Below are 15,621 nucleotides of genomic sequence, written 5' to 3' on the forward strand. Positions count from 1 at the left end.
CCTCCATACCAAACCTCTTTGCCGAAAATAGCCGATCTACAAGCTCACAACGCCTCGCGCTAGCTTGTAGGTTCCATTTCCCCGGGTAGCCTGGCACCAGGGTAGGATTTGAAATAAATTCATATTTATAAACTTAAATTTATATAAGAGATTTTCTTAACGCCTATATACTTCCTCATACGATAATCTACAGGTTCCCACCTTCATGCGGGCGATGTGTTGTGAAGTTATAGATTCGCTATTTACACAATGTTTTAACACTTAGAGAGTCTACATTTCAACAAAGGAAATTCATGTATTTAATTCAGTCTGAAGCCAGAAGCAAGGATAAAACATATCCCCACCGGCCAGTAAAAACATAATAAAAAACACAGGATGAGAGTGATTCAGCAACACAACTGTCAGCAGTGCCTTTTATGAGTTAATTTCATAAAGCTTCCCACAAAGCTTGGCCAATGACAAGCTCTGTACGGACGCCGGACGGACATACAGTACATACACACAAAGCCAGATGCACCGGCGTTAAAAAATTAATGACCGGAAGGAGGATATTAAAGATTTGTTTTTTGGGGGGATTTTTATGCCTTTTATAGGACAGTAAACTGACAGGAAATGGGGGGAGAGATGGGGAGTGACACGCAGCAAAGGTCGTCCAGATCGGGAATCGAACCGGCGGCGCCGCCAAGCATCCATGCCTATGTGGCAATGCCTAAGTGGTATGCGCCTGGACCAGTAGGCCAGCGGGCGCCCCCAGGAAGGGGGTTAACAAAAGCAGTAGCATGGATTCCCTCCATGGCTCCCCGTAAATCGAACGCTCATCACCAACACTACCATGGCATCAACATTGCAAATATTAGAGAGAGGACGGCTTGCTTGCTTGAAGACAGTATTAGATATAATAGGAGGGAATCGAGGGATTCATTGTATTGGGATGATTAAGAACATCAGCTTAAATTCCCAATTCATTAGCGATTATACAAACTGCCATGACTTATTGTAGGGTCCCTGTAGGGCTATCTGTCTACCCACCTGACACCCCAGGTCAAGAACACAATCAAACAATAACAAATACTGGCAAGTAGCAAGACCCCAGGTCTGCTCTTTTTGAATGTTGAAATGTTCAGCTCCATCCAGTGATGATTTCATAGTAAAACTATGATGAAAAATGTTCCTAGAATACCTTTTTTCACTGACTTTTTCATTTTCATTTCTATTCTAATTCTAATATAAATGAAACAAAAACTAAGCTATGAAGACTAAAACCAAGACTAAATGAATTGACAATTTCGGCAACAGATAAAAACTAGACTAAAATGTTAGGGAGGGACTAGTGGAGATGAGATCCAGTAGAACTAAAGCAGCATTCCCACCGGGCACAATAACTAAAGATAACTATATCGTTCAAAATCGTATTTCTTTTTTATAGTCAGTTTAAACTTTTTTTTTTTTATGTTCGGTTGCGCTCGGTTGTGTGTTGCGCCCTGAAAATAGCAGATCTACAAGCTCACAACGTGTCATGCCGCAACACGTGAGCTTGTAGATCGGCTATTTTCAGCATGCAACCAACCATCAAGGCCCGCCAAAGTACATTTGTCGACAAAATCAACTGTAGATTTAGTCGACTAAAATCTTATGATAATGAACTAAAACTACACTAAAACTAAAACATTTCAGACAACTAAAATATTACCAAAACTAAATTACATTTAATTCAAAAGACTACAACTAAAACTACTTCAAAATGTCCTGTCAAAAACAACACTGGCTACGTCCGAGTGGAAAAACACTGGATGAGAGTGATTCACCGACACAAACTGTCAGGAAGCCCAGGATGTGAATAGGCGCTACGGGGGAGCAGTGATGAAACCATGCTAGTCCCATCACTGCAGTGAACACACACAGTGATGAAACCATGCTAGATAGATACATAACTGCAGTGAACTGAACACACACAGATCTCCAACAACACGTCATCTCACTGCTGATTAGCATGCAGAAGACACCTCCAGGCCAAATGGCCACAATGTCAGTTTGTTTTAGGAGATCACAGATCAGACTACATCTCCACTCTTAATGAGTCGACAAGTAGGTTTTTAAATGCAGTAGACTGATAAGTCAACGAGCCAAGATACGAGTCTGTAGATGCAAAGTAAATAAATAATAATTGCCGTTAGATCAATACAATCACACATAGAAATTAACATGGGTTCAATATATTTATATTTTAGATACCATTTATCAAGAACCAACCTTAAATAGTTTTGCTTTCATTTAGGGTTGATTTACAGTGTTTGATCTTCACCAGGACTAATGATATTTCAACTAAATATTATAATTGTGTTATTGTTCACAATCATATATAGTGAACTTGGCTTTGTGTTGAATCTCCCCCCCCCCCCTCCCTCCATGTTCAAAAGGAGAACAAAATGACATGGAAAAGAGGATATGTGGCGAGAATTTACTAATGACTTCCTCCTTTGATTTGTAGACATCAGATTCTGTACAAAAACACTTTGTAATGTTTCTAGTACGAGTAAACATATTTCTGATGTTTCTAGAAGAAGTAAATATATTTCTGACCACACTTCCTAAACAGCTTCTTGCGACATGGATGTTGCATTTATCAATATTATGATTACAATATATTTTGCAATTAATTGTGCCGTGTTTACTTGGAAGTATACAACAGAGTGACAGACCATAAACTTTATACCGTAAAAACACGGTCAAATCCTGTGTTAGTGTTTCGTTGTGAATACCAGTCAGGACGATCTAAGGTATTTAATAACTGAACTGTGGTCACACTGGTCAGTTTATGAAACAGGAAATGGTTGAGGAGAGGCGTGAGAGGGAGGGGGAGATGAAGCAGGGAGTTTCAGGACTCTGAAGCATATTGGGAACGACTGTGTTTACATTTAATCAAGACTTAACAGCATGCACTATTTCTTCAACCTTTACCCAGATAAAACTAAAGAGACGGTCTGCTGGTAAGAAAAGAAGAGCACGAAGGAGGGAACTTACAAGTGAAAACAGAAGAAAGGGGGAGTAAAAGAAGATTAGGGACAGTGACAGATGTGAGAGGATTGATATCAAACTCTTCCAACAATTAAGAGGCTGAAAATAAACATTGGAGTTTCACCAATCGTCCGATGTCATCAGCAGCACAGTGTGAACACACAATGGTGTCAGATGGACCTCACAGGTAGCCAGAGACTCCCTGCAGGAAGCAGTGGAGAGGGCCGACAGATGAGAAGGGAGACAAACACAATGTCCAAGATTTGATCCTTTGAGACGTATTTGAGCCTGAACAAAAGTGCAGCATTGCACTGGGATTGACAGGCTAAACAGAGGCCCTGCGAAACGGGGACAGCATGGCGCCACCCACGCCAAGTCAGGTTTAAATGAACACTCCAAATTTTTACTGTGCAGGCCGGGGTTCAATCCCCCTCGATGTTCAGCGGGTAAAGCATGGCGCCAACACTACAAGGGCTAGTGGTCACATTTCCTGTGTGAGTCAAGAGTGTTGACTACAGAACTGACAGAGTTTGGGGTTCAATTCATTGGATAGCTAAATGAGTAGACTGTGACTCTAAGGTTGTGATCACACTGGCAAGTATATGAAGTGCCAGATGCAAAGCGTACCACTTTGCCTAGACAGTGCAAACAGCAAATCAGTTTCTATTTCTTTTGCCAGGTTACGCTGAAGTGACTTTGACATGCATAGTGTTTCAGTCTGAAGTCGATGCAAGACGACTTCAAATTCACAGCAGAAAATGGAAATTACTCTGTCTGCTACCGTTTCCTCTACTGCAGCTTGCCAGTGTGATCAAGTGCTCAAGGGTGCCAGCGTTGTCTGTGTAGCTCAATGGATTGAGAATGGAAATAGCATGAGGTTCTGGGGATCTATTCGCTGCCTGCCTCAGTGGATTGACTTAAAAGACAAGCTACTTTCTGTCATCATAAAGAACTTGGACAGAGAGCCTAAATATAGAAGAACTGGAAAGGCAGAGGAACTTTAAAGAAATCCAATGTGAAAATACTTTTAATAATAAAACATACTCCATGTAACCCTGCTCCTTTGACTATATCAAACATTGTTGAAACATCTTAAAGCCATAGCCAAGTAAAATAGCTTGTTGCTGACAAATCATGTCTCTTCAAAGAGAAAAGACTGAAGACTAAATAAAAAATGACAATGCCCAGCGTGAAGAGCTCCTTTTCTTTAAATAGATCTGGTAGCATTGCACTTGGTATTTAAAAGACTTCACAACAATGTCTCTGATCAATTATAATTGGGCTGTAAATGACATTCACAAATTATAAAACACTATCATAATCCAGCAAAACTCACATTGCAAACAAGGCTTTTAGTTAATTTGGATATAAAATTATTTCATTTTGAGATTCAACAACATGACTGATTTCAGTAGAACACAGTCAGAATATACCAAATGGAATCAATTCTGTGACATGAGGCTACATTTAGACAAAAGGCTATTGTTGGTTTAAGTTAACAGCTATGTTGATTAGACTTCTGAATCCATAGATGCAATCTCTAACTTACAGTAAAATGGCAAATACTTTTAGTCTTGTTTTTTTTCTCCATGGGAGTTTCAGTAACAACTGACTGATTTCAGCCGAGCAGGTCACAAAGTAATGACGCCCCCCCCAGAACAACAAGGCCCACCGACAAAGAGCCTGACGCCTTTTGTTTTTGTGAACAGGCTCCTGTCATGACTCAGCTTAGCAGTGACGGCCAGCCCTACAGGGCCCAGGGCCACACACACGCACACGCACGCACGCACGCACGCACACACACACACACACACACACACACACACACACACACACACACACACACACACACACACACACACACACACACACACACACACACACACACACACACACACACACACACACACACACACACACACACACACACACACACACACACACACACACACAAAAGAGAACCCACAATCAATGGTGCTTTGGAAAAACTAATGGAAACTGCCACCGACCACTGAGCGAAAGAGAGAGAGAGGGAAGTAGAGGGAGAGCAAGAGACGGAGAGAGAGAGAGAAGCAGTGAGGTGCTTAGCGGGGAGACTCCGTTGCAGGGAAACAGAGACGGCACGGCAGGAGCGGAATAAAGGGAAGGAAAGTGAGTCAAAGAGACAGCGAGTCAGCGAGAAAGGAGACAGAGTAAAACAAAAAGACAGAAAGCGAAAGAGAGGCAGGCAGCAAGCTCAGTGTGTCCTGGTCCATGTTATAGTTGTCTGATGAACACAGGCCCCCTCCGGCGCAGCAACAGACAAGTCAATAATACTGCTCTATGACCAGTGCAAGGCCCCTTTTCCACAGACCCCACTCCACACCACTCCACACCACACCGCCCACTTGTGCCAGGTTTTCCACTACAAGGACCTGGGTAGAGTGGTGTGAAAGTGGTACTAAACATGGTACTAAAAAGTATCCAGTCTAGAGTAGGTCTGAGCTAGGCCAAACAGGGCCAAACACTTCATAATGACTGATCACTCACTGACTTTTAATTTAGACCACCAGGATATAGTTGTAATACATGATAATAGATTCTATTGTGTTATAACCACTATTATAATCTATTATAGTGTATTATAATTATCATAGTAATACATGATATTACTACTTTATAGTGTATTATAATCACAGTTATAATCCATTATAGTGTATTATAATTTAGGATAGTTGTAATACAAATGTATATTGTATTATAATCACAGTTAAAAGGGTCAATTTGTTTCTTACCGATAGGGGTACTTTTGTGTAATGGAAAATGTAGATATTTTTATGTGGTGCGGTGTGGTGTGGTGTAGTGTGGTGTGGTGTGGAGCTAAAGCTGCAGTCGAAAATGGGCTCAAAAGACAATCCCAACGATCCCCCTTTATGTCGACCTTTCTTCTCCATCTCAGCTGTTGAATTTGAAATGTTAAAGAAAACCCACTTTCTTGAACTGACCCTCTGGTTCTGACACACATCACCTTTATTATCACAGCTGATCTAATAATTTTTCTTATCGAAATACCCTTACTGCAATTTCTATTAGCAACGTCCACAAAGCAAAGCACGTGTGATCATTTGCTTAATTAGTGTGGTTTCCTACAGGGCAACCAGACTATAGTTCTTGTCCAGCTTAGAGTTACCCCCCAAAAAGTCCATTGAGTATATTTTACTTTTGCTGTAACCTTTTCAGTAACCCCAAAGGTCCACTGCGTTCAATTCAATGGTCTTTTTCTGTAACCCCAAACCCCCAAAAGACCATTGAGATCAATGGACTTTTTCCTGTCCCTTTTCTGATTGGACAATATAATGGATTTGGGGATTGGTCAAGCTTCACCTGACATCACAATATATAGGCAACCACACTTGCAATTTCCCAGAATTGCAGCATTCTGATTATACTCTGTCTTACAGCAGTGAAAATAGCCAATCTACAAGCTCTGTGCCATTTTCATGGAGCGATACTGTCGTACGGCTAAGTATACAAGTTAGTACAAGTATATATTCTCTCAGAGATGCCCTGCGTCACATACACACATTCTGTCCTCACAGAATTTGAGGACAATGTGAGGACGGCATGTGCATTTATAGTTAATTTTGTCCCAGCATGAACAGGAAGGGTGAGAGGGGGTGAATTACCTTTTGCAGACTATTTGGGTTCAGTTGTGTCTTGTCTATTATTTTAATCGCCACCTGTGGAGAGAGCAAAGAGATTTGAAACAGAGATAATTGAACTGAACTATTGAACAGAACACTGGAACAGAGTAAAATAGGATGGAACAGAAGAATTTTAGGCATTTTGCTGACGCTCGAGTGTGCAGGACAGGTACAGTAGGGACTTGGGTTTTGTTCAAGGACACTTCAGAATGGAATAGACTAGGAGAAAAATAGAAAGGAAAAGAATAGTAGGGCTGTCCCACATATATTCGGGACAGCCCTGTACCTTCCGAGGAAGTATCTGAATACTCATTCTAAATCAATTAAACCAATGAAAACTAGGCACTTTGCAGTGAGATCGTTTGAGAATTGAGATTGATTTCTGCAGAGGCCAGCACACTTTATGGTAAATGCAGTAAGCCATGTCTCCAATCATATTGTCAAGAACACATGGCAGCTTGGGCATCTTGTCTGTGTAAGACTATGACATGGCAACTAACGGAAATTGTATTGTGGTTAAGAAAAGAATGTAAAAAAAAATGTTCTTCTGTGAAGCTCCTAGTTACGCAAACATTGCTCTTGTGAAGTCATTTTGAACATACTTTTTACATGCATAAAATATCTGTCACTGCACTGACGAGGAAACGTAAGTCATGAATAGTGTGAAACCTGTACTGTTGACATAGTTGATGCATGTAAAATAACATGTTATTCAGCCAATCTCTTAGTTACACTAACATTAATCTTGTGAAGCAGTTTGTACTTAGAAGTAATTCTAAAGATCGCTACAGTATGTTCATTTGGCCAAAGGGGACTGTCAACTACCCCAGACAGTCACTTCCACACAACACTTATCTTAAACACCCACAAGCAGCCACTGGCAGATTACAGTGGATTGAAAGCAGATACACTCTTCATCAGCTCTGACAGTGTGCACACATGACGTGATTGTGCAGCATCCAAATATTGAAATAATGTCTTAATATCACCCTGCCAAACAAGTAGTTGAATAGATTCGGGGCCAGTCCAACTGAATTAGAATATTTTCCAAGCAAAACTGTAGTTGAACCATCACACCAAATTGAGCCTTCACTGTGACAAGGACACACCACTAGTCTGGCATGACGTCAAACTATTGGAAGCCTACGCAAGTAGTTTGTGTGAAGTGTGTTTGTGTAGAGACGGTGCCTTATAACTTTTTTAAATAAAAGGCATCCACTCCAAATGTATTGTTAACCTCATAATTAAGAGAACATTGAGGGTCAAAAAAGCATCTTCACTGACTTTGTTAACTCTAAATCTAGTCTCTTATGCTATAATAACAAATCTCTATGTGGTACAAACAGCCATTGACCATCACGGGTGTTCCTGCGTTGATCCATTATGACTCACACAACAAAATATTGATGTCACAAATATTTCAAGAATACAGGAGTATTCTTTTTGTGTTAGTCCCTCTCACACGTTTTTATTGCCTACCCTAGGGACAACTTCTGTAGAATCCAACTCCCAACCTTCAGCTACTGTCTGTCTCGTAAGTACTAAGTAGCCAATCTAATCTTTCCACCTCATATGTTAACATTTCATTTATTCTAAGGCATGCCATCATACAACATGAAATGAACTCTAACTGAAATACGCGTTTACATTATGGGCCCTATTTTTGTCAATGCTAAACCCTAAACCCATGAACTTCTTTGCCTTTTTTAATTTTTACTATTTTGAAAAACATTTTAAAATACAGCTATTTGAACTATTTAAAAATGTTTTTTCAAAAAAGGCAAATAAGTTTAGGGGTTTAGCTTGGCGAAAATAGGGCCCTATATCTGTAACATGTAAATCTAATAAGAAATACTATATCAAATATAAACACCATTTCACCCTATGATTTATATTTAACAAAATACATAATAGTGCCTTCCTGCAAGTTTGATGCAATATAACAAACAATATAACACAAAGTAAACACCAGTAAAAACTCTGCTCAGGGGAAGTTAAAATCCAACAAAAGCTGAAGAGACAATAAAAATAAATACAAAATAAAATAAACTGACATTTAGGCTAAACTTTAGTACAAACAAGTAACTGTTCAACAGGTATAGCCAGTTTTAAAATGTCTATTCACACAAAAAGAAAAAGACTGTCTTATCTGTTCCCAAGCAAGCAGGTAAGAAAACTAACATATAATGTCAACACCTCAAACCCAGAATCTTGCAAACACTACACAGACAAATCCTGAGCGTTTATTTTCTCCATCTGCTCTGAGAGCGTACAAATCTAACCAAAATAATGGACACTTAACATTTACAATCTCAGAGTTAAATTAACTCATTGAGTGCCAGCCTATCACCACTAGAGGGCGCCCAGTGACCAGAGAATAATAGAGATATGCTGGTAATGCATGCCCAAGCCCTGGAGCCATGACTTTTTTTACAAAGGAAAGGACACTTTCCTTTGTGCATGTACAGGAAGAGGATGAAGTTAGCTTGAAGTTAGCTATTGGCTACCAAGCATTTTAGAAGCCTTATTTTCGTCAACTTAGCCATGATTAAACCTTGCACACCTCATGCATGGGAAAAAAACAGAGAAGAATGAGCTCTAAAAAATCCAATGCAATCCTGGATTGCATTGGAGTGGATTTGTGCAGTTTGTTCACAGCTTTCAAACAAAAAAATCCGATTGGAAATCCGTTCAGGCATTCTTGAGATAATCGCCATTATGTTTTACATGTAATGTAAACAAAAATGGCTGCCCTGTATGTTAGATGGGGTTGTATGGGGGTGGAACATGCAAAATCGCGATTGAAATCATGTTCACCAGATTTGATGGGGTCCAAAAAAAAATAAAAAAAATTCAAAAAAAAATTTTTCAAAAAAAATTTTTTTTTTTTTTTTTTTTTTTTTTTAAAAGCCGAACTTGTTCGGGATCGGCACACTACGATACGCTAATAAAGCCGAACTAGTTCGGGATTGGCACTCAATGAGTTAAAGGGATACTTCACTTTCAAAAAATCTTTAGGTCATTTTATCGTCTAATCAGGCTTTTATGAACACCGGCAGTTTTTAAGTTGCTTGATTCAATATTTAGATATTTGATGTAAATGTTATCAGGCCCTCCTCCTCCAGGGCCGCTCCACATAAACACCCATTGTAACTCCATTTTAACCATGATAGATTCAATAGAAACACAATTTTTTTCTGGTGACTCATACTACCCTTCTAATACGTGAGCAGATCATGTATTTTTAATAATTCTTTGGGAAATGGAAAAAATGAATAATAATAATAATAAATAAATATTACAAATAAATGAAAAACGTTATCGAAAACACAGCCTGCTCACGTATTAGGAGAGTATTATGAGTCACCAGAAAAGATAATGGGTGTTTTTAATGAATCTATCATGGTTAAAATGGAGTTAGAAGTTAAAATGGGTGTGTATAGAGCGTCGCAGCGGAAGTGGATTCCTGGGGTCACTTAATATTCCCCATTCATTTTCGCCATAGACTTTTACAAATATATTTATAACAATTATGTTAAGCCTCGAACCAAGCCATCCAGGATGGAGGTGAATCATGACCATATAACCTTTGATCCTATGTGAAAACATATTTTAATATTACATTATTTGATATACTACATTTAATAACTACCCTTTGTTTAGCGATTTTCAAAATGCTCTTTTCATAGAAAAAAAGGTTATATGGTCATGATTCACCTCCATCCTGGATGGCTTGGTTCGAGGCTTAACATAATTGTTATAAATATTTTTGTAAAAGTCTATGGCGAAAATGAATGGGGAATTTAAGTGACTGCGATGCTCTATGGGGAGCGGCCCTGAAGGAGGAGGGCCTAGTAACATTTACATCAAATATCTAAATATTGAATCAAGCAACTTAAAAACTGTCCAGGGTGTTCATAAAAGCCTGATTAGAAGATAAAATTACCAAAAGTTTTTTTGAAAGTGAAATATCCCTTTAACACGCAGGATTTTAAAGCATAGAAATAGTGCCGCAGCACAGCTCCCCCGTCTTCCATCTCACCTCTCGGCCTGTGAGGATGTGTCGGGCCAATTTGACCTTGGCAAAGTTGCCCTTGCCGATGGTTTTCAGTAGCCGGTAGTTGCCAACGTGGGGCTGCTGAGGTTCATCCGCCCCCGAGCTCCGGGATCGAACACCGGAGCGAACCGATCGTGTGTTGATCTCCTGGCGGCCATTGCTGTGAGACGTGTGCTGAGGAGAGAAAAGAGGTTGGAGGCATGAGGCATGATGTCGACTAGATCTGCTCCAAAAACTATTTTTTTTGCAGACAAGGCCGTTATATTTCTGGTCAGAACATCAACACTGGTGGAACAAAATAACAACTTTGTTTTTTTACAACAAGGCCCAGGGTTCATATTTTATATTGTAACTAGAGAAAAGAAAAGATGAGTGTTAAAATGTTTTCATTTACTGCCTTCTACAGTTTTAGCGATTTTAGTATTTTGATTTCAGTGGGCACACGTACAAATGGCTAAATATGTCTTTTTAGACACAATATGCCGGCAATTTCTTTGTTACTATTTACAACAGCCCAGTCATCTACCCATAAAAAGATTGCAGTGCATCTTGGGAATGGGCTTATTGTGTCTAAACAAAATCGCTAAAACAATAGAAAGAAGTAAATGAAAACTTTTAACACTCATCTTTTCTTTTCTCTAATGACTAAAACATGAACCCTTGTTGTAAAAAACAAAGTTGTCCTTTAAGTTGAACATAATCTTAAATAGTGGCCATTAAGTCTGTTAGACTCGTTGACAACTGAGGACTCCAGAATACCTTCTAAAATACTTGGAATACCAACTACATTCATCTGTAAAGGAAACTTGATTCACTTCATTCAATAGCAGTTTACGGAATTTGAAGTAGTAACATTGACACACTTTTAGAATAAGTACATAGATAACAGGGCCTTTTACACACTGTAAGGATCAAGGGAGGGCAATAGACAGACGTGAAGAATACACATCACTCTAGTCTACATGCACTAATATTACCCGGATAATTTCGTTTACACACACAAACATATAGGCCACGGCACGCTGACTCATAATGATGCCGGCCGGACGTTACACATCTCTTAACATTCATTCAAGCAAAACCATCTGATATTTATAGTATGGCACCCCGAGAAAAGGCATAAAGTAGACTGAATCTTCTCAGTACAAGATGTACAGCACAGAACTCGGGCTTAAGATGACCATGAAGCGAGATGGAAATATTTCTGAAGGTCAAAGTCTGCAGTAACTAGTAGACTTTTTCAGCCAACCGTTCACACACTTTCACTGTGTTTGAAGATTTTTGTGCTTGAAGTGAATGTGTTTGAGAACTGATCATGTGATCAATAAATGTGACTAACATCTCTCATAAGCCATAAAATGTTGTTTACATTTATAATTTCATCACGAGTGTGTTTATTTTGGCAAACAATTAAGTAAAACCAATATAGACTATGCAACTTATGAAATTTGAAAAGACAATTTTCCACATATTCAAGACCTTCGGGAGATTTACCAAAAAAGTATCTTTAAATGTTGGACTTTCCCAGTCATGGAGGCAACTGTGTAGTCAGTGGTTACTCAGTAAGTACGCTGTGATCCTGCAGCTTTCAATAGTCATTAGCTTGATACATTGTGTGTATACCCTTGACTACAAACACAGCAACAGGGATTGATTCCCATAGCAGTGTTTAAAGGCATTCCCCTCCCTTCCCAAAGTAACCCCACAAATGACTTCTGTTTGGGGTCCTAGGTATCGACTACCTCCTGAACTGTGAGTGGTACCCTCCCGACCCCTCCCTGCAAACACCACAACCACCACAGCACTGACCTACCTACCATGCAGATCATAATGAATAGGACTGGCCCATCATATAAAAACTGTTCAATTACAGTATTATTAGAGATTATAGATAAATCAAACGATTGACCAGGTATTATAACCCTGTAGTCATATGGGGGTTACTTTATGTTTAATGAGCGAAATAAATAGGCCATGTTTATTATGCTATGAGCTCCGATCAAGACCCCACTTATCCCAACATCCATCCATGGCATTTCAGATAAAAGAGACCACTGACTGACTACACTACTACAAGGCAAGCAGTAAAAATCGCCTTCAAACTATTCACGTGTGGATTCACTCCCATTTCTCCCGGTGACTTCCATCAACCCTCTACCACTTCCTCTGAATTCCCAGTGGGTTTACTCACAAAGCTGGGATGCCTCCATGCAGACTGAGAGCCCGTCATGTTCCTACAGCTGCATTCATGTCAGGAAACAGCCCTATGGTCGTTACTGTAGAGTAGAAGATTTCGTCCTTGATCGAAACTGGCTCACTCACTGAGAGTCTGTCTCAGTCAGTCTGACAGTGGGAATCCTCTTGATCAAATGAGGAGGGGGATAAACTACTAGACAAGTGGTTCTCAAGGTGGGGTCCGGGGACCCCCAGGGGTAACTCCAAGGGGTTCAAAGTGAGCTTGCAAACGTGCCATTTTTGAAAAATGTTGACTTATGGGAACCCCCTGGCATGCATTCTATTCAAATGGGGTTCAAATACATCATCAATTTGGGGGTCCTTTGCAAGAAATGTTTGAGAACCACGGTACTAGCTACCAACAATAGCTCCCAAAATGTCCCTCTGCCATCTCGGATCAACACTGAACACTAAATCTAAGCTTTTGTTTTGAGCATGGTAAGTATAAACACAACAAAACTCGTTTCATTGACCACCTAAATCAAAGATTTAGATGAATTTGTCTCAGTTTGACCATTTGACCATCATCTCATCATGGTGTCCACCATTGAACAACTCAGGAAACAGCCTGGTCGTTATTGTGTAGTGTAGATGTTCCTGGATTTATTCCCCAAAGCTTTTACTGCCCGAAACTAGACTTGGGAAATAAATCTGACATAGGGAGGGAGGGAGAGAGAGAGAGAGAGAGAGAGGGGGGGGGGGGTCTTCTTGGTAAAGAGGGGAGGGTGGGACAAACTTAAAAGTATGTGGAAACGACAGAAAGCACCAGACAGACACATCGGAAAACCAGTAGCGAGCCCGATTCCTTTTCACCTTTTCTTTTTTTTTAAGTCCTGTTGCCAACCAGGTTTAGCCAACCCAGAATCAGCAGCAGGCAAGGCAACATTATTGTAGTTTCTGTACAAGGCTGTGTGGGGCCTCCTCCTGTGTAGTCTATATCCTGGCGTACACGCATTCAACAATTGAACGCAAAAGTTAATGACTTTGTTATTGGATGTGTTTTTGGATCTCTAGTTTCCAGTCGGCCGGGCAGGCAGGCTGAACGCACAGGGCGTGTTTGACGTAGAGGATATGAGTGTTTACGAGTTGCTAACAATGTTTTTTTTCGCCCCCCGTGTGAACCTACAGTGTGAACGGCACAAAAATCGCACAACACAAGACCAGACCACCAAGAAGTACTTATCCTCCGCCAGAGTTAATAATAACCATTATTAGATCATGAACACTAGTCACACAAAAGCACAAGTATTTTATGAATGCCATTATTTCCTCACTGTACTTACGCTTTCCGTCGACTTTTCGTTGACCGTCGGCAGGATAGGTTTTGTTGACATCGTTGTTGTTTTTTTCTTTTAATCCGTTAAAGACTTTGCTGTCTTTTCCCTAAACGTCGCAGCACCTTCTTCAACCGGCGAATTGTGTTCCTCCACCGAAAACCATTCAGGCTTCTCGCAGAGAAAGAGTCTCCACATTGATCGATGTGCAACAAAAAAAACTCCCGACAACAAGACAAACGTGATGTGTTATCAGCCCACGATCTCCTTTACTAATTGTTTGTGAACCGAAAAGTTGTACCAAATAATCCTAACAATCAATATTTGTACATGTCGTAGGTATACCGTACAGTTGGCCCGTGTGGTTTAACTAAAAGGCAAGCACAGGCTAGACAAAAATCACTGTCCGTTGAGGGTTGCAAGTAAAACAAAAAAAATAATAGTCACGGCGGCGTTCGTTTCGGCCGCTTCCGAAAAACCTCCTCTTGGTTTTTTACAATCAAAACTATTCGTTAACAACACGTCATGGCGGTCCGCTGTCACCCCCCGATGTCGATGTTTTTTTAGCAGAGATTCAGAAGCTTTGAGAGCCAGAAAAGACTTGCTGTCGGCTCCGTTTCCTCCATCTCCGGCCCAGAACAGAACGCTGAGGCTGGTTGGTGGTGTTTTAGGTGGGACCAAAATGGCTCCTCAGAGCAGACACAGGCTGGAGTTGGATTAGAGTCAACTCTGCTCCGCATACGGTACTTCTTTTGCCTTGACTTTTCGTGTGGCTACCCGTTTAAAATAAAAAAACACTTGTTCCCAAATGGGTCATCATCACGAGTCACGACTCGAGTAAAAAAAATCCCATTTATTTTCCTAATTTAAAAGATAATATATATATATATATATATATATATATATATATATATATATATATATATATATATCAAGTTGTGTGTGTGTGTGTGTGTGTGTGTGTGTGTGTGTGTGTGTGTGTGTGTGTGTGTGTGTGTATTTTGTTACTCCCCCATATGAATAATTGTATACATTTTAAAACAAACACATTTTAAGACATTCGATAAATAAAACAATATAATTAAGAAATAGTGAGAATAGTTTGGGAACCACTGGTTTAGAATATATTAGCATTGTGCCCGTGTTAAGAAAATGTAGGCTAAATAGAACTACCCTTGATATCCAATATACACTAGTATAAATGTTATCCACTGTTTAAAAATACATTATTACTTTCTCCCCTTTTCTGTTGAAAATAAGAACATGTACCTAGTAGGCCTATTGAAATAATAATCTGGATTTATCATACCATTAAGTAAATATATATCTACTAGAGTGGTCAATAATATGTTTGCCC

The 15,621-nt window shown here is 39.8% G+C and overlaps 1 protein-coding gene across 4 annotated transcripts in view; it reads right to left on the minus strand.

The window, feature by feature from the left end:
* Positions 1-14,929, minus strand: part of mark3a (MAP/microtubule affinity-regulating kinase 3a) — a 55,783-nt gene extending 40,854 nt beyond the window's left edge. For all 4 annotated transcript variants that reach the window (XM_080751273.1, XM_080751271.1, XM_080751272.1 and 1 more), the window contains exons 1-3: positions 14,274-14,929; positions 10,741-10,929; positions 6,681-6,734 (exon numbers count right to left, since the gene is read on the minus strand). In XM_080751273.1, coding sequence (XP_080607399.1) covers positions 6,681-6,734; positions 10,741-10,929; positions 14,274-14,324 — 294 coding nt within the window. In that variant the 5' untranslated portion in view covers positions 14,325-14,929. The remainder of the gene's footprint in view (positions 1-6,680; positions 6,735-10,740; positions 10,930-14,273) is intronic.
* Positions 14,930-15,621: the final 692 nt, after the last annotated feature.

Source organism: Nannobrachium achirus, assembly GCF_963921795.1.
Source record: "Nannobrachium achirus genome assembly, chromosome: 20".
Taxonomy (NCBI): Eukaryota; Metazoa; Chordata; class Actinopteri; order Myctophiformes; family Myctophidae; genus Nannobrachium; species Nannobrachium achirus.